The following is a 24,782-nucleotide window of genomic DNA, read 5'->3' as shown; positions in this document are numbered from 1 at the left end:
CAGACTGAACATGGTTATTCAGGTCACAACCATTCATTTACATCAGAATTAATTAAGACTTTTGATACTTACTTACTTGTACTTAAAGCCGTTAATACTTTCTCTTTTGCCTAATTTGTGTAGATACAAACATCATATCGTCAGAGAGTAGTATGTGACTTAAGTTCTTCTTTTGATTCTTGTATGTGTTATTTTATCTGTCTGACTTCCAGACCATGTATGTCTAAGGATAATAAGCAGCCCATGTCACTAAGTTCAAAATGACCTCATGCTAAAGGAAATGATAAGACGTCCAGAGGGGAAAAGAGGCCACAGACTTGCAGGGGGAAGATTAACAGAAATGGGTTGGGCTGAGGGTTGGCCAAAAATAACAACAGAAATATCCACATTTTTTCAGGAGAAACTGCTATTCAGAAGAAAAAATCTGGCACTATAGCAGGGTGGGAGCTCTGTAACTTAGCACACATTTTAAATCACTCTCTATATCTCTTATTCTGCTGGAAGATGCCAAAATATGTTCTCCCTAAAGTGATATAACAATCATTTCACAGCCTCTGCTACTTGGTTTGCCTATAACCTTTCTTTGTAAAACGCAACACAGCACATTGACATAGAAGTGGGACCATATCTGTATTCATAGCGGATCCCTTTTACTTTTTCGATGAAGCTTTGTTCACATTTCAGTGTGATGATATCATGAGTCAAACAGCAGATAAAGCACCAGCAACATGAATTCAACAAGAGCTCAGAATTGACATCACTCAAACTATAAGATATGACCCACACCTACTTAAATAACTGTTTGGATATACATTCTCATTAATCATGTTCTTAAGGGTTTATTAAAAAATGAAAACTTGAATCCACTTTTTAAAACAAGAGTTAAAAGGTAGCTCCTTCATTAGATTGATCTCTCCCTGTGTGTCCCTTTTGATAATTTATAGTTTCCAGTCCATTCAGCCTTCTTCTGCCTCTTTTTTTTCCCAGTGTCTGATCATCGGTGGGGGTCCATGTGGTCTGCGGACAGCCATTGAGCTGGCCCTGTTGGGCTGTAAGGTGGTTGTGATCGAGAAGAGAGACAGCTTCTCCAGAAACAATGTGCTTCATCTCTGGCCCTTCACCATCCATGACCTCAGGGGCCTCGGTGCCAAGAAGTTCTATGGAAAGTTCTGTGCTGGCTCCATCGACCACATCAGTAAGTCCAAACTTGTGATGGGAAATTCACTGAAACTAAACATGAACAACGGACATCTTCAAAACTTTAATTTAAATGGTTATATCATATAAAATACACACAATATCTGCAGCCCCTGTGCAGTCCTTTCATCTTTCAAAAATATGAATAATCAGCTCAATCATATCATTGTGGCAACAAAACCAAGTCTTCCTCTTAATGTATTTTCATTTCTTCTCTCTATATTTAACAGTGTTGCAGGACTGGGTTTGGGTGAGGTGTGTTGGGGGATTTTCTGGCTCTGGGACTCTGCACCCTGTGAGAGTAGATTTTTCCAGCAGCTTTGTTTGTTGCAGTTTGTATCCTCAGACTCTTTCTCCCTTGTGGGAACTTTCCGTTGGCGCTTCATTCCAGTTATCCAGTTTTAGTAACGATGTCATGAATATCTCCTCTCAGCGATGAACTCTTCGTGTGTGTGTGACTCTTAATATAACTCATATCCAAAAATACATACATCTTTCTCTCATAACTGCTGCTGAAAGAGCATCTGCAAGATGTTTTTTTGAATGTGTATTTCCAGCAGTTTTGTGTAACTTTATATTAAAATGGTGAAAGAGATGGTAAGAGCAGGACTTCAGAGTTAGTATCAGTTTGACATATAGATAATGGATGGTAACTGTATATGTTATGAATGACTGAGAGTTCAAATTGAAGATGTACTTTTTTCACATATGTTCAAAACAATATATTTACTGTTGCTGTTTGCTGGCACACCTGCTAGTGTTTTCAATTTGCACGTCCGTTGACTTAAGGCTTCCATCAAACATAAAAACAAATCACAGGACTCCTCACTGGCCTTTTTGCTTTTTGTTTGATAGGGCGGCTATAGTGGAAAAACATGTCCTTAAGAGAGACACACTGGGAGTTGAACATTTGACCAGATCAAAAAAGATTGAAGCTGGAGCGCCTACTCTACCAACTGAGCTAAAGCAGCTCCTGTGTTTGCCACAGAAGTCCCGTAGTACAACCAAGTGAAGGCTTATTTTTCCCTGGCTTTATCCTCAGTGAACTCATTTTACCACAAACACAATAAATTGGTCTTTGATCAACATATGCCTCTTCATTTGATAAAGATAAAGATAAAGATAAACTTTATTGATCCTCCATTGGGGGAAATGTCTTTGTTACAACAGCTCAAAAACAGTAGTATAATTAGTAAAAATAACAACAAACATATTTACATTAAATAAAGCAAGAAATTACAATAGAGATACAATAATACTAGGCATATTCTATAAACACTTTCACTTGTAGAAAGAAAGAGGACAGTTCTTATTAAAAAAACACACACAGTGTGTAGAATTACTGATTTTGAACATTATTAGAGTCAGGTGGTAGTACTGTTGAACAGTCTGATCACTCAGTCTCAGCCAATAAACTGACTGTATTATATAAACTACTGTAGGTAAACTTCCATTGCTATTAAATGAAACGTACTCTTTAAAAAGCCACCATCACTTCTATTTATAGCTTTGTGATAAGATTACAGGAGGTTACATATGGTACAGTAAAGCAGTAGAATAGGCTGGTAGCTACATAACACTATTATTACCATGAGTAAGGTGATTAATAACGGTTTCTGTCATGTGCCCATTAAACTCATAGAGAGCTTTCTTTGTCATTTTTGAATATTAAATCCCTTAATGTGTGTATTTGTCTGTATCCACTCCAGGCATCCGCAATCTCCAGCTGATGCTGCTGAAAGTGAGTCTAATTCTGGGAGTGGAGATTCACGTCAATGTGGAGTTTGTTAAACTTCTGGAGCCGCCAGCGGAGCAGACTGACGACAGTGAGTCTGCACATGTGTGTGTGTGTGTGTGTGTGTGTGTGCTATAATCTGTGCTAAAGGGTTGTGAGTGGCAGGGACACACAGGGACACCTTTGCATGTCTTTGCTATGTATGGATAGGTCTCGGCTCACAAAAGACATACATAGAGTGGACTGTGTGGAAGTCTATTCACAGAGTCTGCTGGTAGCAACACTTCAGCTGTACTTTAAATGAATCTCCCCAATATGCCAAATGTCTTACATGTCATTTGGAGATATGAGACGATAATGATGATAACATGTCCCTGCCCTCCCCTCCTCCTCCCACATAACCCAGACTCTCATCAGCCCCACAGTCAGTAAAACATCAAAGTAATGTGAAGGCTGAACTCTTCTTTATGTGTTACATTAACGCTCACTGGACTTTAAAAATGTATTTTCCTTACATGCCGTCTGTGAGTAGTTACACACACTAAGTCCACTGCACAGCTCCTACATTGCACCTTTTGTACATTTTGTGTTTTTTTTATCTTTATTTTTATATTTAATGTTTTAAAATTTTAAACTCTATTTTATATATTGTAATATCTTCTTCTACTGTATTATTTAAGTTGTTGCTAGTTCTGCTTTATTTCCTTGTTAATTGTTTTGCACCAATACACCAAGTCAAATTCCTGTGTGTAAATGTACTTGGCAATAAACCCTGATTCTGATTCTGATATGTCGACGTAAAGACAGAGAATCATACTTCAGCTGCTGTGTGAAAAAACAAGATAAACCTCAAGTGGTCAAAAAAAGGAAACCAATTGTGAACCAATCAGCACCTCAACATAGTGTGAATGAAAATATCTTTGTTAAATTTTGCTTAGTGCTCATGATGGATTCATGTTGGGTCTTTGTAGATAACATAACAAAGACATTTTAAGATAAATGGAACTGGAACTCCCTCCCACCACAAATCCGTAATATCGACTCTCTCTCCATTTTCAAATTTCATCTCAAAACAGATCTTTTTAAACTGGCATATTCAGTCTGATCATTCTCCACCCGTTCTCATAACTCCTTTACATCCTGTACATGTTGTGTTGTTACTTTGTTGTTTTTATCTCTGCTCTGTAAGGTGACCTTGAGAGTTTTGAAAGGCGCCTTTAAATAAAATGTATTATTATTATTATTAGAATCAACTCGATTGATTGAGATCAGATGAATGTTATGGTATGAAAGTTATCTCATTAAAGTGGGTTCTTCTATTTTGACGTGTTCCTTCTTAGGTCCTGGTTGGCGAGCAGAAGTTCATCCCTCCAGCCATGTGGTCTCAGACTTTGATTTTGATGTTATAATCGGAGCTGACGGACGGAAGAACACCTTAGACGGTAAGACGGAAGGAAACTCTTAACGGGCGACCACAGTTGGGAGTGGTGCTGTGGGGTGAAATGGGGCATTTATGTTCAAAGTGAGTCCTCAAAAAGGGTTTGTTCCTGACCCACATTTTTTCCATTAAAGGAGGGAGGTGTCGTCAGGCTGCTTTCAGTCAGTGGCTGAAGCATTTCCTGTTGACATGGGAGCTTGATAGTGTGTGTGTGGTCAGCTGTGGGTAGTGTGTGTGCAGGTTTATGAACTGTTATAGAGCTGTGTTAGCTTTCTCTGTGTGCATATTTATTATGTGTTCATCTGAAAAATGTGCACATTGTTAAGTAGGTTACTCTCATTTTTTGAAACCGTCGGTGCATATTGTTATTTTCAGTGCTAAGAATGTCTCTTATCTGTAGACCAACAGCTCTATCACACAATGCACAATATCTCTTTAGATGCTTTTTGAATGTCCTATCCACCGCTCTTGGGCTCCAGAGTTGCTCCCACTGCTTTGTAGGCAGAGTGTGAATGTGTATGAATGAATTAGTCAACACTTTACATTGCAGCCTTTGTTATCAGGGTGTGAGTGGGTTGATGTGACGTTAGCTGTAAAAGACTAGACGTTTTCCCACAGTGTTCCCTCTGAATGTTGTTTTATTTCTAATGTTTTCTTTGTTTTGCCTGCAGGTTTTAGTCGCAAAGAGTTTCGAGGGAAATTGGCCATCGCCATCACGGCAAACTTTGTCAACAGGAACACCACAGCAGAGGCCAAAGTGGAGGAGATCAGTGGGGTGGCCTTCATCTTTAACCAGAAGTTTTTCCTGGAACTCAAGGACGAGACGGGTAAGCAGTGTTCTGTTTACTTCCCCCACTTCGAAGCTTCCTCTAAAAAGTTATTACACCCTCTCATGTCCATTTTCTAATCTGTGTAGGAATTGACCTAGAGAATATAGTTTACTACAAAGACAACACCCACTACTTTGTCATGACGGCCAAGAAGCTGAGTCTGCTGGACAAAGGGGTCATCATCAATGTAAGTGTACACACACACACACACACACAGAGTGAAGACTTAAATGTCTTCCTATTTTTACAGTGGGGTCTACATGGCACTCTTTACAGGCTGCCTCCTTTCACTGAGACTCGTCACAGGGATTTAGTGGTAGTATGTATTACAGGCTACACCATTTTGATCCACAGATCACGTGCAGATCAAACTGTGGCGGGTGATCCGAACGGTTCCCGGATCAGCCTGAACCGTTTCACCACTTATGGATATCATCATGGCCTCTTGCTTCAAACACACAAACTAAGCTAATCTTTGCCAGGCAAAGTCTTTGTACTTTAAGATGAACATTTTATAAAACAAAGAGAAGGACAAAATACAGTAGAGAGAGAAAACTGAGAATAATAATAAAAGATGTCTGAAAATTAAAAAACTCTACAAAACATGTTATAACTCTTTTTCTCACTGACTTGACATCACTTGTGGCAATTTGTCAGACTTCCCGGAGCGTTAAAGCAACAACATGTAACTTTTCCACAGCATTTGCTGAAGTTTGCGTTGACAATATTGAGATTGAAATATATACTTATAGGCTACCACACACACACACACTGGTTGCTATAATTACAACCTGGTCTCAGAGCAGATAGTGAAAGTGTTTTCTGGGTACATTGGAATGTGTGTGTTCACCAGTGCAGTGAGCAGCTGATTGATGGGTCTCCACTGAGGATTATAATGAACAGGACCTTTAATTAAATACTTTCCCCCCCTGTGCTGTACTTCTCCAGTGCCCTCCTATACGGGTAAGGGTCAGGACATTGTCATTTGTCAGTTTACCACACACACGCACACGCACACACATACATACACATAGACACCACTCGAATATACTGGCATTCCATTGGCATACAGGTGCAGACTGCCTCTTTCTTTCTCTCTCTCTCTCACACTTGTACATACACACACACACACACACACACACACACACACACAGGTGCTGAAACCCTGCCTCGCTGTGCCCTCAGTGGTCTCCCTCTCGTCTTACATTGCCTTACAGTGCAGAGTGATTGCGACACTCTCAGCTGTGTGAGTGTTTTGCTCACAGAGCCTCAGAGGCCTCATCACTTTGGATATCTTACTTATTCAGCAAGTGAACCACTTTGTGTTGACATTATAGTCCTCTAGGAGTGAAACTCAGCAAGCTAAAGTCACAACTTAAAATATGAGAAATAGGGTTTGTGCTGATTAAGTCCAATATGTTTTACTTTCTTTTTTGTCTTTGTTTTTAGGATGTTTTATTTTGGTGATGATAACACGTCACACCTCCAAAAAAACAAGAACCAGTTATATCCTGGGAGACTCAATGGGAAAGGAAATCAATCCTTTTGTGATCAATTTTTTTAATTGATTTTCATGTTTAGGCAACATATACATATCATATGTCTGAGAAAGGAAATCATTCCTTGAATGGGGGGCATTCCTTAGACTTGTCACTCACTGTCGTATTCACACATAAACACATTACTGTCTAATAATGTGCTACTTGTGTGGCTGAATCAAAGTGAATCAATTGATTTAAGTTTTTAAATTCCCTAAAATGATGGAAACCAAATCAGACCTGAGACCCAAAGCCAAATTAAAATTTGTCATTGGATGCATTGATCGACCCCACAGGTACACATTTAAATCAGAAGTCCCTTTTTTAATATTTAGCAGCTTAGGAAAAAAAATAGATAAACTTTGAATTTCCATTTAATTTATTAAGAAATATTTAGCACGGCAGAAATATCTGTTACCAAGCAAAGAGAATAAAACAATCAACCAGGGAGGTGGCACCTGGGAGCATGTTTCTGTCTTTTGTTGTTTTTTTGTTTCTTGTGTTTTTGGGGGAAAGACAAATTAACATTATGTGCAAGAACCACTCTAAAACATTCAGCTAAAGTATTGTAGATCATTTAACAAAATGTTAATTATGGAGAGAAAAAGTCTCGGTCCTGGTGGAGTGCAGTTTCTAAATATTTTCTTCCACAGGATTACATAGAAACGGAGCGGCTGCTGAGCCTGGACAATGTCAACCAGGAAGCGTTGCTCTCCTACGCCCGTGAAGCAGCTGACTTTGGCACAAACTACCAGCTGCCATCGCTGGACTACGCCATCAACCACTATGGACAACCAGATGTTGCCATGTTCGACTTTACCAGCATGTACGCCTCAGAGAACGCCGCCTTGTTCCGGGAGAAACATGGACATCAGCTGGTGGTTGCACTGGTGGGAGATAGTCTGCTTGAGGTACAATAAGGAGGGACAGAGGGTGTTGTGTTCTTCTCATGTCAGACTGTGTGAGATGTTCTTACTTACATCATGTTCTCTGCTTGCAGCCCTTCTGGCCGATGGGTACTGGTTGTGCTCGGGGCTTTCTCGCAGCCTTTGACACTGCCTGGATGGTGAAGGGCTGGACACAAGGCAAGAGTCCCCTGGAGACACTGGCTGAGAGGTGTGTGGCTTTGAATGCAGCATACTGTAACTTTAGAGTTGTCTGTGCTCTCTGTTTATTTCCCTTTGATATTAAAGAGTGATGAAGAGCGACACTCACAGACAGTTAGTGAATAAGCATCAATCCCAAAAGGTGAGAGAGGTTTTTAGTTTACATTGTTTATGGCAACCTTTTTGTACCCTCAGCTTTTCCCAGTGTTTCCTGTCTTCAGACAGATCAAGGGGTCAAAGTGATCTCAGATCTTTCTATGAAGAATCAGCCGGTTATATCTGCTCTGCTGTTCCTCAGGGAGAGTCTCTACCGGCTGCTACCTCAGACCACCACGGAGAACATCAGTAAAAACTTTGAACAGTACTCCATTGATCCTGGTACCCGCTACCCCAACCTCAACTCCAGCTGTGTACGCCCACATCAGGTCAGTCCCACACTTACATGATTAAAAACAACTTTTTATTCTAGAATATTTCTACATAAAGTGACCAAGTTGTGCTAAGGGAAAAAAATAAGAATACAATCAAATGCAGATGCCCAATCATTTACAGAAGGTGTTTAATGAAAAGCTAATTGAATATAAACAATGAAGATATATTTATTTCATGAAGCTTCATGACATCAGAATAAAATGTTTTAATCCAGTTTATGTGTTGGAGAACTATTTTTACATTCAGTTCTGTGATTGGTGAATTATTTTTGAAAGCTGATAAGGATATGTTTTCTTCTTCTGTCTTTCCCTCCTATTATTTTCTTTTTCTTTCAGGTGCGTCATCTGTTCATTGATGGCCAGGAGTCCTTGTGCCAGCTGGAAGTAGGAGGACCTCGACGTAGATCTGTGAACTTATCCAGAAGAGGTGAGATGAGGATTTTGTCCTGGCGGCTGACATGTTTGATGCCACAGGGTGTTTAAACACTAACATCCTAAAGTAATAATGATGATAAATGAATGATAATAATGATATGAAAGGTAATTGTTATAATAATAAGAACAGCAATAGTAAATGGACTTGCGCTTGTATAGCGCTTTTCTAGTCTTCTGATCACTCGAAGCTTTTACACTATATATCACATTCACACACTGATTGTACACGTTGCTGGCGTAGCAGCAAGAGCTACTTGTGTTCAGTGTTTTTCCCAGGAGCACTTTGACATGTGACAGCAGGAGCTGGGAATTGAACCCCAGAGTATGTCATAATGATACAAAATAAGGATTAGTGTTATTGTGGAGATGATAATGTCCTTGATTATGGCATTACAAATAATAGTAATAACATTATTGCTATCATTATTATGCATTATTGAGATATAAAGTTGAATATTAGAGATAGAGACATACACTGAGTGCCTTGAAGGGCGCACTCACACTAGGCAATCCGTACAGAGCCTAAGCAAACTTCACCCCTAAAGTCCTGTTTGTTTGACTAGTGGTAGGTGGGAGTTGTTTCTGTTGTAAATATTCAATCAGGAAATCGCGAAACAGACTTAGAATTAGAGTTCGGCCATGGGCAGACAACACAGCAACAGAACTCACATGGCTGACAAAGTTTTCATGTTCACAGTGTTGCTGATATTCTGTTAGAAGGTACATTCCTTTCCATTTGAAATAGACTTCCAATAGGCTAGAAAGAAGACATTACCTTGACTTGTACATGTCAGACATATATATTTCTTCAACCTCATGATTACATAAAGCCATGCCTGTGTTGTATTACCACCTTATGTATAAGAGGTAACCGTTCTCAGCTCAGGCCCGGTTAGTCCTGGAGCAGTGTGAGTGCAGGCCAGTGGGGGAATGGGGAGGGGGGGCAATCATGCTTAAGCACGGTACAGGACAACTTTGCATAGTGTGAGTGCGCCCTAAATTAAGTACAAAATATGAAAAGTATAACAGAAAATACAAGTAAGATTGATTTAAAAAATAGATATGATATGATGACATGGTACTGGAACTTTCCCCACTGTTCCCTGATTAAACATTCTGTTGTCTAACAGACTATAGACTTATAATGTATCTTTAGGCACATTATAGTCCATGAGGATTGGTGCCAACATCCCAAATGTGACATCACTCTTCTTCCAAAGCTCCCTCTTGTGTTGTAATGGTAATCTGATGAGCCTATGAGTCACCGCTGAGATAAGAGGCATGCAAAGCCCATTAGCACTTCATGAAAGTGTTTCTTCATGTTCTTCACAACTTAATTTAAGAGGCTGCAAATGTTGATGGAAATGTCTCAACCCTGAGTCAATGTGGCATGACCAGCCATGCTGTTTGAAAATGAACTCTTGAAAATGGCTCACTGGAGAAGAAGGTGGCTGATATCATAGTGAATGCTTGTGTGTCTCTGCTGAGGGGAAACTCAAGCCTTATCTCAGTCAAAGCTGACACACCTCATCACAGACAATACAGCTGGATAACATTTCACCCACATGAGGGTCAGACATGATGCCTCTCACAGACGTGTGCTAACCTGCTCTACTCTGCACCAGCAGGGTTATACTGATAAACAATATGCTGCAGGGGCGCCTAGTGGTTAGTGTGAGCCTTATCTCAGTCACAGCTGAAAAAGGTTCCCTTGTATGGAGGCTGTGGTCCTCCAGGCGGGCTGTCCAGGTTCGACTCTGACCCGTTTCCTGCAGGTCGTTTCCACTCTGTCCCCGATTTCTGCCTCTATCCACTGTCCTCTAAATAAAGTCATAAAAAGCCAAAAAAATAAACCTTTAAACAGCATGTGGCAGACACAGCTGACTAATCTATGGAGGTTTAACTATGAGAGGAACACCTTTTTTTATGTTGAAAAAACCTTTATGGACTTTTTGGCCACTTGTCAGCAATTGGACAACCGCTACATTTAATCACCTCAGGTTATGACATAAAAAGTGAATTATTAACACATCCAAAGCAAATTTAGTTAGAGTAGTGTATCAGGTCACCTGAGAAATACAATTCCAGTATTCCCTTTTTCTTTTAGTTTTGATTGCCAACAACTGCAATCCCCTTCTCCTTAAAATGATGAACCAAAACAAGATTAGGTGTATATCAAAGATGTAGGTTATAAAAACAAAGCCTTGAGCTTATGTCACTGTAAATCCTTATTAGTGCTGATGGGAAGTAGAGAGTTGGTGATAATTCTGTGTGGGTTTGTCACTATGAGTCATCTCTACTCCCAGGACACACAGTCATTCAACCCATGGAGTGTTGTTGATATACAAGAACAAAAGCTCAAAGTCAAGACACACAAGAGACATATTCAGATCCTACTCTTGTTTTAAACCTTACTTCATGGATGGTTATCATTTTTAGTTTGTGAAACATGTTTTAGAAGTTGTTGTTCAACTGTGTGCCTCCTCAACCAAACCAAACAATAAAATGGTGAAAAAGGTTTAGACATAACTTACATCCTATTAAACACAATGCACAAGTTGTGATTTCAAGCTCTCAGGAATCCATTTCTCTCTTTATTCCTCATTCCATTCCCTGTACAGGAAAGAAAGAGACTACATAACAGATATGCGTTTCTAAAGTTCATCAAATCAATTGCTACAGATTGTAAAAGAAGGAGAGTTTGTGCAGAGACCTGAATGTCTGCTCTGTCTTTACCCTCATGGGTTAGGGTTTATCTAGTTACAAAGCTTAAGTGTTACACTGGATTTAAAATCAGTTTTTTTAATGACACAAGTTTTATTGTTCAAAGTCAACAGCTTGTCTGCACCTCACTGATTTCATCGTGGATGTGTTTTTTTTCCTGCACAGACTCTGATGTGCGTCCTGGCCGGCTGCTGACCTGGTGTCAGAAGCAGACTCAAGACTACAGGGGGGTCAACGTCACCAACCTCACATCCTCCTGGAAGAACGGCCTGGCCCTCTGTGCTCTCATACACCGCCAGAGGCCAGACCTCATGTAAGAGCACACACAAGCCAGGCTGCAAACTCATGTCACTGACAGTTATTCAGGTTGGGGTAGTTTTTCTGAGGACTTCTGAGGAGTCATGTCCAGACTGGCTCTATTTGAACTAAGCAGGATAAAATGTATTTTATTGAGGTTGTGTTCAAACAGTCCCTCCCTAGTCAAGAATTATAAGATCTCTTTGCAAAAGAGACCTGAGAACGAACAAATAATACATACCAAACAATTATAACAAGTTCATTCGATTCAAAAAACAGTTTAGTGTTCATTTTGGCAGCTGTTTTAGATTGAGTCTCAGTCTTAGTCTTAAAATTTAAAGGGCTCATTATTAGGGCTGCCAGCATTAATTAATTAATAACGGTTAATCATGGTCTGAAATAACGTTGTTTTATTTTAATTTGCAATTAATGCTAGTATGTGCCTGCACCGTGGATAATCCTCTACAGTGTCTCCCTCTAGTCACAGTTTGAAAGAACGACACTGCTGCATCTTTGAATGTCTCATTTCACTTTAAAACACTGAGACAGCTCAGATGACGAGTCCAAAGTAAATCCACCTCATGACATCAAACATTTCACTGTTTTACAGTTCCTTTTGGCTGTTTTCATTTAGTTTTTGATCAGTAACATTAATGTTGTAACCTTCGATCTACCAGAAGGTCTTTTCAAAATAAAACCAGGATTTAATTGAAACAGCAAGTAACATACTCAGCTTAAGACAGCAAAACAATTCAAAATAAAAGCCTACATTTCTTTTATTTTTAAATGTGACATAATGGTAAATAATTACATTTAATCTATTGACATTCATCTACATCATGGGGAAACAGTAGTCGATGGACATTTATCATCTTATTGTCCTTAACCAGATTAACACTATGTCACATATATTACCAAATGAAATAAATGAAATAAAAGCAAGAAAAGAAGAAGAATGCTAGCTATATTTTTGATCATTCCAGTTGTAAGATGCATATCACAGGACACCAGTCTTCCTCGGGTCAGAGTGTGTTGGAGGAACCTTTAAAGCCAATCAGTTGTGTGATAGGGTGTTAAGTATCCTGAATCCTTAAAGATTAAGTCATACGTATTCTAAAGCCCTTTAGATATCAGTGATAACATAGAACTCAGAGTGGTGAGTGTAATAGCCATCTAAGTATGAATTTAATGGCCTTGTGGTAATGTCTGTTGTTTGTGCTGGATATACAAGATGGTATCACCATCTTTAACAAATGAGTGCATCACAGTTTTGTTCCAAGTTTCCTGTGAAAAGCTGACACATACACCCAAGTGATTGTGATGAATCTAACAGCTGAGTCATTGCTTTCAAAAACAGGATGTCATACAGTCCACACTGACCTACTTGAGCCAGTCAGAACACACACAAGTGAGACAGCAAATCAAAATGTCAACATGATTGATGGGAATGACATCATTACTTTGAGAGAGCTTATTTAACAGACTCAAACATACTTCACTGACCTCTTTGTTGTTGCTGGTTGTTATGTTCTCTCATATATAACATAATCTCTACTCATATAGAGATGATGTATGATTTGATTTTGTATACTTCTGAGTAGTGTTTAGCTATGATGAGTGCATTAACTCTTAGTATGGGTGGTCAGTCCACCAGTCTGCTACTAGTTTCAAAATCAAATATCTTATGGCCATTCAAATACCTGTTTCAATTCATATGGATTTGGCACAAACATTTTGATCTTCGGAGAAGAGTTTTGTTTTTTCGGGAACAAGTTCTTTTTGTGATCGCTTCAACTTTCTGGCTTTTCTTTTTTTTTTATGTCCAAGACATACAGTGCAATTGGGATGCAGTCAACATTTTTATTTTTTTCAGAAACATTCAAAAACAACTTTCTGGTTTTTCAATGAAAAACTCTCTGTTCAGCAACTTGTTGCTGCTATCTGTCACGTTGTGCTGAACGGGTGCAGTGTAGCAGGTTTTTAGAGTTAGTAAACCTTGACAGCAAAGTGTTTTTTTTTTTTTAAATACTTTATCGCAGGCTGTTTTACTACATTACATGTTGTCATATTTCATCACATATTTTGTTCATCCTGGCACATTTTTAGATATATTTTTTAAAACATACAAGAATACATACAACATGAAATAAAATAAAAAATAAATAAAAATCCAAAGAAAAGGTACGAAGAGAAAAAAGATAATTAAATTAAGATTTAGAAAGATAAAATAAAAATAAAACCGTAAATAGAATGGGGCAGGGGGAGGGGGGGCAGTAAAGTGTTTGAAGCACAATCTATAAAACAAACCCAACGCTGGTTTGTTCAACTGTTGTTGCAAGTCTTCCAAGATTCACCCCCCAAAATCCTGTCCATATCTCTGAACTCTCAGAAATAACCCGTCCAATAAAAGAGAACTTACCTCTAAAATAATCCTAAGAAAATAGAAAAGAGTAAAGCCCATAAAGTCCCTGCAACGTTGGAAAACAATTCAGAAGCCCTAAAGTGACCTGAAACAGTAACAGTCATTTATATGAAGCCTTTCAAGTCTTCAGAGTGCTTCACTTCACGTGTCAACATTCACAAACACCTTCAAACTGTGATGTCGGAGGCTGTAATTCAAAGTGCCTTCTCACCAGGGTCCAATCTTACTAGCTCACTCACACTCACAAATTCATATTGGTCCTTTGGAAACTCATTCAAGGCTCACTATGAAGATCATCTATTAGTGCTAAACCATTTTGATCCTCCGCTGCTCTGACATTCTGTGCCAGAAGCTACAATATGTGCTGACAAACACTTTCAGGGTCTGTAAGCTAAGAGGAGCTGCAGATGAAGCTCTGAAAACATCACAGACAGTGGGACTCGGGTGTTACACCCATTGTAGACAGTCATGACTCACAGAGTTATTTTCAGAGGATATACTTGATTTATATTACATTTAAGTGTGAAAAATCACACAGAAAGACTTTAACATAACAAGTACTCATTGTTCTGTTATTCTGTGGTCATATGGTCGGCCTTACATGTGCACGATTATGTCGGGAGACTTTTTGTCTTGTGATCGTCATGCCAGTAAGAAGATTTTTCTCTGTAGTGCAAAGCATTGTGGGACATTTTTGTAACAACCTGAATTTCTCTTTTCTTTTGCATACTCAATCACTTACTGAATAAAAACAAACTAGGTCATGTAAATCAGGTAAAGCAGAATCCACCTGCAGTTTTCCCTCTCACCTGACCACACATTACCATCCAGCAGGAAGGTTGAAGATGTTGAAGAAGTATACCTTTAGGTTTTGATGGACACATTGCTCTTCTACGCACCTGTCTCATGAAATGAGTGTGCAAGTGTGTTTTCTATGATGATGTTTCAAGAAACGGCATGAGCATGTAGGCTAACCTTCCCTCCCTTTGGTTCGTCCTCAGTGACTTTGACTCTTTGAACGAGGAGGACATGGCAGAGAACAACCAGCTGGCATTTGACGTGGCCGAGCGGGAGTTTGGCATCCAGCCAGTGACGAGGGGAAAGGAGATGGCTGCAGAGGCCGAACCAGACAAGCTGCTGATGGTTCTCTACCTCTCCAAGTTCTACGAGACTTTCAGGAACACCACAGGAAACAACAACGGTAAGGTTTCTTCCTGCTTCAGTGCGAAAACTGAATTCAAATGTAGTATTAGTAGCAGGCCACCCACAGAGACAACTGGGCCCCTGAAAGGCTCATAAATGTCTTTCTATAATATCCACAGATGTGTGTTGGATCAGCAGCCTCCTGGCTAACATTAGCCTCCTGGCTAACATTAGCTTCCTCAGCTTGGCTCGGATCAGCTTTGGAGCTGACTGAAAAAAGCTTGTCAGCAGGTTATTTGTTGGGGTCAAATGCCCTAGCTGTCTTTCTTTTCTGGCATCCTAACTTTTTGCAGGTCCTGGCATGGCAATACGCAGTCCAACATTGCTGGCCTAATACTAAAGTTCAACCCACATTGTTAACATACAAAAAAAAAACATGGACCATGGATATTATTATGTAAATAACTGTAAAGTACATTTGGTTAAACATAACAACACTTATATTGAGAAAACTTTTGTTCATTAGTTGAGTGAGTGGGTGGTGTCCTGTTGTTTAGAGTCTAATCCTGTGGCCGTCATACCTCTGAATTCTCAGGACTAACTCAAACAGTTTGATAGACTCAAAGATCAACTAAAGAGAGCTTGTTCTCCTTCTTGATAAACGTAACATCAGCCTTCAGTAAATCTTTGAATCTAAATGTACAGGAGACACAACAACAACACAACAGGACTTTATACCATAAACCATGGTCTTAAATGTGATACAGTATAGTGGGTGAATGCCTCCTCTGACTTCCTAACCCCTGTTTCCCAAAGAGGAAGTGATCAGTTTACAAATGTACTCCAGCTTATGAAAAAGGGATCCAGTTATATAGAATACAAACAAACAGAAAAAAGGCAACTCCATTTGAGTGGATGCAGATTTTCACCCTAAACACCTAACATGTGTAACACTATACCTAACCAAGAAAGATGTGAAAACAGGATGTCATGTTTTTTTTAACCAAACAGAGAGGGGGGAAAGTACTAAGTTGAAACCTTACTGTTAGCTGTGTAATAACACATTATCTCTTTTAAATGACTATAAGTGTTAAGAAGCTGATTGGGATCATTCAGACTCTTCTTCAAAAATTCTACACTTAACATATCAACAATGTTTCTTCTAGTGGTATACACCAAATCCTTTTTGAAATAAGAATCCCTGAGGCTCAGGGACTATTTTATCCTTTGGGTGAGTTCGAGTTGCACGTTACACAACCGTGGTCAGGTTAGTCCCTGCCAGAGTCATGACTGGTATGTGTACTATGTCTGTGGAAGCCATATCCAATCACTCCATGGGACTGTGGAGGTCCTCAGCTTCAGTCACACCACCACTGTAAGCTCAGGCTTCGGCTGCGTTTCACTTTAATGCCAACATCCTGTGAACGTCTGTGTCGCCCGCACTGCTGTCACCATGGAGCAACCCACACCTCTGAAGGCTGGGAAAGTGATTCACCTAAAGAGGGACATTTTTACAGCCCATTTGTTGACAATGTACTTCTGTACAAATTAGGAGGTTATTTATATGATTGGGAAAACATCTGCTTGAAACGAGTTTACTAGTGTATTCCATTGTATCTAAATTGTCTTAAGGAATCTTAAATTGTTATCCAAAAGCTGCAGAAGGGGTTTCTGGTCAGTTTTTTAAAATGTACGATTACGAGGATGAACCCCCCTTCACAGTGTACTGATGGTTCATCTCTCTATCCATGCCTGCTGTTCTCATGTAGACACTCCTTCAGTTACATTTTATTGACGTCCAGAGGGAATTGGCGGTTTGTATGCAAGCCTGTAGGTATTTATTTAGAAGCCAAAAGTGTTTTAATAGAAAATATAATGCTATTATCTTTAAACCACAGATTCAGAGTGGTATCATTTTTAAATCACACTCACACATGAGGGTTAGGAACAACTCTCTATTAATAATAGCTCACAAGTGGATCAACATTACACATTTTTTTTTGTTTCTTAAACCTTTTAAAACTCCAAAATGAAAATCTCTTTCAGCCCGGGACATATTATTAGTCCTCATCTAGAATCTTTTAAGCAGCCTTGATTTCAAAGAAAAGTGATGGATAGTTGAAGTATGTTCTGTTAGAGCAGTCCAGTCTCTTATTGTGAAGTGATTCAGTAGAGTTTGAAACTGTGTGGAGAGCTTCAGTATGAAACTGCAGTGGAGGTGGAGAATGGATGGTTCTGGATGAAAAAGGAAGTTTACGTTTGTGATATTTTCACAATATATTGATATATTTCTGCTGTTTAGTCAGTGGTGTATAAATGTGTATTAATGGATAAGGTAATACTGATAGTCTCTTTACTCAGCAGCCTCTACCATCAGTGTGTGAATGTGTAGGTGTGACATGCGGTGTAAAAGAGCTTTGAGTAGTCAGAAGACTAGAAAAGAAATATACAAGCTCAAGTCCATTTACCATTTAAATTTGACTAAATGCTTTCATTCTTCTGGTTAAAGTATTTACATTTAAGCCCAATCAAGAGTTCACCTGAATCTAAGTTTTTGTTAGAAAAACATTAAAACATAATTTTCTTTTGGGGAAAAATGCTGCAAATGAATAAAGTAGCAACACGTAAATGTTTAAATGGAAATCAAATTTAGCTCTTGTGACGAGTGTAATAAAAAGGACCCAAGATACAGTCTACTAAATATATATATGAAGATAAGTCTTGTTGATTTTAAGTTTACTTACCGTGTCTTTTGTTGTTGTTTATAAGTCTGAGGTTATATTTTAATGTCATCTTACTCTTTGTTATAATGTTATGTGTATTTTTTTGCCTGTACCTAATTTAAAAAAAATCTCGGTACACATGACACTCATAGTGAGCATGTGTACATTTACAAGCTGTCATTTCTTCATATATTATAAAGAAATGGCAGAATAGACAGATTGATATTGACGTGAAATGAACATTGAGGAAAGTGACAACTACCACAAAAAAAGTCACCTTTTAAACATTCATCATGTTTATTCAACAAGTGTTTTTGATTGAAGTGATGATAACTTACACCTCAGATGATTTCTCGCCTCTGATTGTTTGGAAATCCTGTCTCTGAAGGCTTTAACTTCAAATGCATCCTTGTGAACAACGTTTTGTTCAGTGTCATTGTATCAGATGAAATCCTTGTTGATCTACGTTTCTATAAATATAATTGATCTATGTGTGTTTATGTTCCAGGTTCAAGGCAACCAGATGAGAACAGCGAGGAATATCCAGCTAAATCAAATAAGAAGCAGGCTCAGCCCAGGAAGAGGATACCCAGGGTAACACAAAACACAGGCAGAGTTTGAATTCTGCACTTTCTGTTTGTCTCTTTCTCTGAACAAGATGATCAGTGAATTTATGTTATGATAATCTTACACCGACATCATGGCATTGTTATAATGAATCTTATCATTCACAGATATAGAGGCTTTCTTCATGACTAGGCTACACATGTGAACAGTGTATCATAGTTTTCTGTTTTGATAAACATTAACACTTCCTCTCTGTTTGTGTCAGCTTGATTCAGATAGACAGCTTGTTGTTGTAAATTAATCTTGATGGAATCCACTATCACAGGACGACAAGAAGCTGGAGGAAGATTCAGTTCACAAGAGACGGCGGAAAGGCAACCACTACCTCACAGAGGTGCAGTTAGAGTGGAAATTGATGTTTGATGTTTTCCAGATATTGCTGAATATGAAGTGACTTTATTTCTCCATACTGCTCTTCTTTATTCTTCTATAATCCCTCCACGTCCCTTGCATGGCGTCAGCTGTCTTGTCACAGTGCCCCACCTGCTGGTGAGGATGGAGAGCTGCGTGAGAACAAGGTCCGCTCCATGGCAACTCAGCTGCTGGCTAAGTTTGAGGAGAACTCGACAGGAAAGACGAGCAACAAGGTGAGAGACAGAAGAAACTCTGACAGCCATTGATGGGCCAGACCCACTGGAGATGAACTTGGGTTTCAGATATTAAAGTATTTAAAGCTGTAATAACTTAAATATTGAGATAATTATTACTTAATGTTATTAATACATTACTGAATGTATGAGCTTTGAGTTCATCTTTTTGTAGCTGAAAAATACAAGATAAATATCATCACTTATGTCCCTCAGAGTTCACCTTTCACCTGCATTAAATGACTTGCAGGGTGTCATCTGATAGAACAGAGAGCAGATTGATTCTTTTGAGGTTTGATTCCTAATCCTCAATTGTTGAAACATTTTGCATTTCACCACTCAAATATGAACAATTCTGTCTTCTGACTTTTACTTGAATTTAATTTGAAGTCAAACAATTTTTTATCAATTCAAAGAAAATGTAAGAAAACAGGATTTCAGAGCACAACAAACTCAAAATGTGAAACAGGTTAAATAATAATGCTTTAAATTTAGCTGCTTTTACATTTCTTAAAAGTTTCTCATGGGTTATTTCTTATATAATCAACATTGTAATGTCTTTCACTTTCCTCCATGTTCCATTCAGAAGTGAGCTTGATGTTATAATTCAAAATCACCCTGCATGCAGGTTTGGGTCTTTAACCCTCTCATGACTAAATATTTCAGAATCCATTACAAGCATGTATATGTATTTAAATGATAAATTATTTATGATAATAATAATAATATTATGATAATAATGATAATAACATTTCCAATCTCTTCATTTAATGTAATCTTCACACTGAAAATACACCTCTCTTATCTTGTCTTTGTATAATGTGCCACTTTCATCAAACATCCTGATTGAAACATGTGCTGAATACTTTCTCCAAATAATGTCTTTGGCATCTTTTAAACTTTTCCTAAACTTCAATACTTTCCATCTCCTTTCCTCTCACTTTTCCCTCCTTTCCTGCGTCAGTCTGATGAGGACCCATCTGATCCCTCTTTCTATCCGTCTGAGTCCCCTTCCACCACTCCACTTCCTCTCTCTGAGGAGGAGGAGGAGGAGGAGGACCGACAAAACCCCCGTTTTGCGAAACCAAAGGAAGTCCCCTCTCCTCCTCCCCTGCCTCCCACTCGCCCCAAGTGGCAGGTATGACTCCCTCCGAACACGTCTGAGCACTTGTTGTGAGTGTGACTGGATGAGTTCTGTATTCGATTAACAACCATGTGCAGCTCTCGTACTTATTCAGTTTGAAACCTAAGATGTGTCCTCTGTTTTTTCACTTTTGTAAAATAAGCTGTGAGTTTTATTTAGGTAGAGATTATAAATACTGTGAATTGTTAGTGTAATAGTTAAAAACCTCTATTTCCTCCTCCTCTCCTGTTTCCAGCCTTCCATCTACCTTCGCTTACTGGAGAATCCCAGTGCTGTGGCTCAGGAAACCAGTTTCCTCTGTACCCCTAAATGCTCTCCTTCTCAGGGCAACTACAGTCGCTCTCCTTCACCCTCGCGCTCTGAGAGCCCATTAAGTCCTTCCCGTTCACCGAGCCCTAAAGTAACTAAGCATTACATCCCAGAATGCACCTCTCCTCACCAGAGAAACAGTCAGCTTTCTGCTTGGGATAATGATCATTCCTCGGTCAGGTCAGAGGAGTCATTGCAGCAGGTGAATTTCTTAACAGATGTGCACAACATTTTCAACAACAACTTTTTTTTTAGAGAGTTTCAGCTAAATTCATGTTCTCTTCTGCAACATGCAGAGTAAAGACAAGAGACTGACTACAAGAGAGTATTCTGGACAGAGTATAAAAGACAGAGCCGTCCTCCTCTCCTCCATGTTTCCGGGCTCTAAAAAACCTCCTTCTGCTTCTTTGTCTCCTCCACCTGATTCACAGGTGGTGTATTGCACCAAACACTTTTTCATGCTTTGCTTTTGTCAAATTTGAGTTAACTGTATCCTGCTAGCAAAGACAACATCACTTAAGGAAAAAAGGCACTAACAGTGGAGTTGGTTCCGCATGTGAAAGATGCAGAATCAGTACGAGTAGAGCTATATTTTAATATTCCAGCATTAATATCTACAGTATCCTTGATTTTCAAATTGGAAGATGTTTAATTATATGATTTTTAATGACTTGTCTAAATTAAGGGACTTATTGTTTCCTCACTCTGCATGTACATTATTTTCATTACCCTGATTTGTTTACAAAACATTTCTGCATATAACCTGGTTTTAGTAATTAAAAGTGGATACAGATATGGACAATTTAAATCAATAATACAAATAAATATCTTTGCTATACTCCTTTTAACCAGCAGAGGGCACTATCTGCTTTTGGCTTCTCTTCTACAACATCAGTAGTTGAAGAAGAAAGGCACTCAAACATGGCAGAAAGCGAGTGAAGATTTAGTTGTGGTGAAAGCTCTGTCTTGTTTCATAGTGGGGTGTAGATGAGGTGACCATATGACGGACATCGCAGTGTGCATTAATGTATGTGACTGATAAACTATACAAGAAGCACAACGGACATGATGCAACATGTCAAATGTGGCTATATCGAGATACTGGAGAGACATGAAAAATATGCAGGGTGAAGTGTACTGGTGGTTTTGTTGGACATTATCAGAGTCACTGATCTAAATAAAGTGCAGTGTTGTATTAGTAACTACACAACCTCAGAAATACTTGTCAAGCAAAACAGGTTTTTATCTTCAAAATTAATAAATAGACTTCTATTGGGTCACACTTCTTAATGATTAATGATTAAATCCTATCAGGAAGCCAGTTTTGTGATACGTATCACATGGGGAGTTGAATGTGTTGCATCCCTTGTTATTATTGCAAATTCATTGTTTTAGTGAGCTGTGTTCAAGATCTTAGTTGAGTTTATTTGTTTATTGTTTCATGGACAGACCCCTTTAATGAACTGTACAGTAAAAGGAGCAGATTTAGCTTGTGTGGATAATTTCCAGCTGTAGTCCCAGGCCAGTTGTCAGCAGGCAACCTAACATGCATTACTTAAAAATTAAAATACTCCAGTAAACACTAACCTTGTGTGGTTTGTATGCTAACGGTGGTGGCTTGAACCATTATGATTGACAGCTGGCAACATGTACAATTAACACAACAACTTCACTCACTTTCTATTAAACATTGCCTATCTGATTGGTTCACAGTAATGCTTGACTTGACTTTTTCCTGCTGAAGTCAGTGATTGAGAACAGCTCAAAGTGTAAAAACAAGTCTCTCTTTAAATAACCCAAAATGTCCAAAGTGTGATTAGAAGTGGTTTTATTAAAGCAGATATACAGAGAAGCTGTTTTATAGGGCCTTTGCTTTGTTTCTGTTAATAGCTTGGTATTCACTAAAACACTTTTTATTTCTAATTTACTTTTAAGAACAGTTAACCTTTGAGAATAAAAGTGAACTAGTCTGCTGTCTCTGTGTGAAATCAACTTCCATCTGATATCTATTCATTTACTCTTCACTTTCATCCTTCTGACTCCTCTTCTGTAGGTGGAACCCTCTATCACCTCTCCTACATTGTCCCCTCATCCTTCTCCTTCTGCCTCTTTCTCTAAGAGCTCCAGTGCCTACCCCCTCGTCCATCCTGTCCCTGACCCCACTGCTCAGGCTGGTTTCTCCTCTGTCCGCTTGCACACTGCTGGACACAAGAAGCACAAAGACTCCTCTCCTCCTTCAACCCTCTCTGTCTCTAAAAGAACAGATCACATGTCTTCTCTTCATGTTGAGTCCTCAGCATACAACAACAGAACACCTGCTGCACTTACCTCAGCTTGCTTTGATGAAACCTCCTCGCCCCCCCTCTCTGATAGAAAGAGTAGAACTGCCGTGCACAATGAACATTTGGAGAGGACAAATGAAATCTCTCGAAACAAGCAGAAGAAGATCCACAGAGCTGCTCAGGAGACATTTGACAATAAGAAATTAGCTGAGGATGATCACATGAAGGTAACAGTTTCCTCATGTTTATCCAGAAATGATAACCTGCAGATCTCCAGTTACAGCAACCCATTATGTTTACTAGCTCAATGCTATCCCAAACATCATGTTCATGTCTTGATGCCAATGTATTTGTGTAAATTAGTTTGTTCTTACAAATTTAAGCAGCCAACAACAAAATTAACCTCACTTTAGAAATTCAAAAACAAGCTTCTTTGAATGAAGATAATATCTCTGATGTCTGATTTTGAAAAGACTCAAAGTTTAATGGAGCCTTTTCATGAGAACAGCTTCTGACTCATCTTTCATTTTCATATCTAATATTTGTTCCTTAGATTAAAAACTATACATTCCTAAATCTTAAGGAAAAAAAAAGTATTGTTGAATATTCATCTATTTATGTACATTTAAGAATTGCCTATCATCATCCGAGTGATGTGCATTCTGGTGTTCACTTAGCCCAGTGGGAGCTGTGCTCTTGAGAGCCCAACAAGATTGTCTCATAAGTCAATAAATCGCTCTGAGAGTTGTCCGACTGGAGCTGCTAGTTACATGAAAGAGGTACCAGTTAATACTGTTTCATAAAGTGGATCATGTTTTTAAAGCCCTTTCATCCTGTCCTCTCTCTAATTCCTCTCTTTCCCATTCCCTCTGTTTTTCTCCCTCTGTGTCCGCCCTGGTGTTTACGTTAGCGTACAGTTGGAAAGGTATCATCGGCCATAGATGCTAAAGCTCAGCTGCTGGCCGTCCTTTATGAGACGGACCACAGGCCCAATGCCATGCCGGTAAGACGCATGTGGAGTGTCAAACACAAGTCTAACCCAGTGTTTACATCTTAAAGACAAAGAATGCCTCCTCTTGCTTCTCCCTGCTTTGACAACAGTTAATCTGCCTTTTCAGGCTCTAACACCACGGAGGTGTTAAGGCTCAAGCGGTAAATGGGTTGTGCTTTGCCTTTATGTTGTCAAGGCTACAAAGAAGCTAGTGTATTTAGAGGGTTTTTTCCACATACCTGTCTGCAGATTTTGCTTTTTAAAAAAACTTTAAAAGGAAATTCTTACCAACTTTCAACCTTATTGGAGCCAACGTTTTTGGCAGAGGTGCTGAGCAGCAGAGGAAGGCAGAGACTGCTTTGCAATGCATTCTGGTACATAAAGACGCTGATGGCATGGACCTGCAAGTCTATGATTTACTTAAAGTTTTGCTTAACCAATGCTTGACACAATGCTGGAGAGATCAAACTGACACATGAGAAGGGTTTAAGTGACATGGGACTTGATAGTTAGTGGGTGGCTGTGGCTCAGTGGTAGAGTCAGTCACCTCTCAGGTTTGGGGATCGATCCCCTGCTCCTGCAAATTTAAAAAAAAGCTGGAAGTGGATTATTTCACACACAACACATTTGTTATAATTTTAACCCTTCAATAAAAGAGATCTGTGAATATGTTCCATATGCAGACACATGTCCGATGTGTCCTTGTGCAAGACACCTAACCCCTAAATTGCTCCTGCTGCTTCATCAGTGGTGTGTGAATGGATGAGTTAATGGAAGCAGCTGCTATCGGTGTATAAATGGGTGTGAATGGGTAAGCTTGACC

At 39.1% G+C, this 24,782-nt stretch overlaps 1 protein-coding gene across 9 annotated transcripts in view; it reads left to right on the top strand.

Annotated features, from left to right (window-relative positions):
• mical2b (microtubule associated monooxygenase, calponin and LIM domain containing 2b) overlaps window positions 1–24,782 on the top strand; it is a 57,883-nt gene that overhangs the window by 16,944 nt on the left and 16,157 nt on the right. For 2 of the 9 annotated variants that reach the window (XM_061036820.1, XM_061036819.1), the window contains exons 3-22: window positions 988–1,195; window positions 2,907–3,023; window positions 4,273–4,374; window positions 5,042–5,197; window positions 5,287–5,387; window positions 7,392–7,649; window positions 7,739–7,854; window positions 8,143–8,269; window positions 8,612–8,702; window positions 11,600–11,747; window positions 15,155–15,354; window positions 18,528–18,613; window positions 18,912–18,980; window positions 19,108–19,233; window positions 20,198–20,371; window positions 20,613–20,888; window positions 20,983–21,117; window positions 22,740–23,195; window positions 23,646–23,747; window positions 23,879–23,971. In XM_061036820.1, coding sequence (XP_060892803.1) covers window positions 988–1,195; window positions 2,907–3,023; window positions 4,273–4,374; window positions 5,042–5,197; window positions 5,287–5,387; window positions 7,392–7,649; window positions 7,739–7,854; window positions 8,143–8,269; window positions 8,612–8,702; window positions 11,600–11,747; window positions 15,155–15,354; window positions 18,528–18,613; window positions 18,912–18,980; window positions 19,108–19,233; window positions 20,198–20,371; window positions 20,613–20,888; window positions 20,983–21,117; window positions 22,740–23,195; window positions 23,646–23,747; window positions 23,879–23,971 — 3,141 coding nt within the window. The remainder of the gene's footprint in view (window positions 1–987; window positions 1,196–2,906; window positions 3,024–4,272; window positions 4,375–5,041; window positions 5,198–5,286; window positions 5,388–7,391; window positions 7,650–7,738; window positions 7,855–8,142; window positions 8,270–8,611; window positions 8,703–11,599; window positions 11,748–15,154; window positions 15,355–18,527; window positions 18,614–18,911; window positions 18,981–19,107; window positions 19,234–20,197; window positions 20,372–20,612; window positions 20,889–20,982; window positions 21,118–22,739; window positions 23,196–23,645; window positions 23,748–23,878; window positions 23,972–24,782) is intronic. The other 7 variants (XM_061036821.1, XM_061036824.1, XM_061036823.1 and 4 more) reach the window with 7 other exon arrangements.

The sequence above is a fragment of the Labrus mixtus genome, chromosome 4 (genome assembly GCF_963584025.1).
Source record: "Labrus mixtus chromosome 4, fLabMix1.1, whole genome shotgun sequence".
Taxonomy (NCBI): Eukaryota; Metazoa; Chordata; class Actinopteri; order Labriformes; family Labridae; genus Labrus; species Labrus mixtus.
This window is presented reverse-complemented; position numbering and strand designations above follow the sequence as displayed.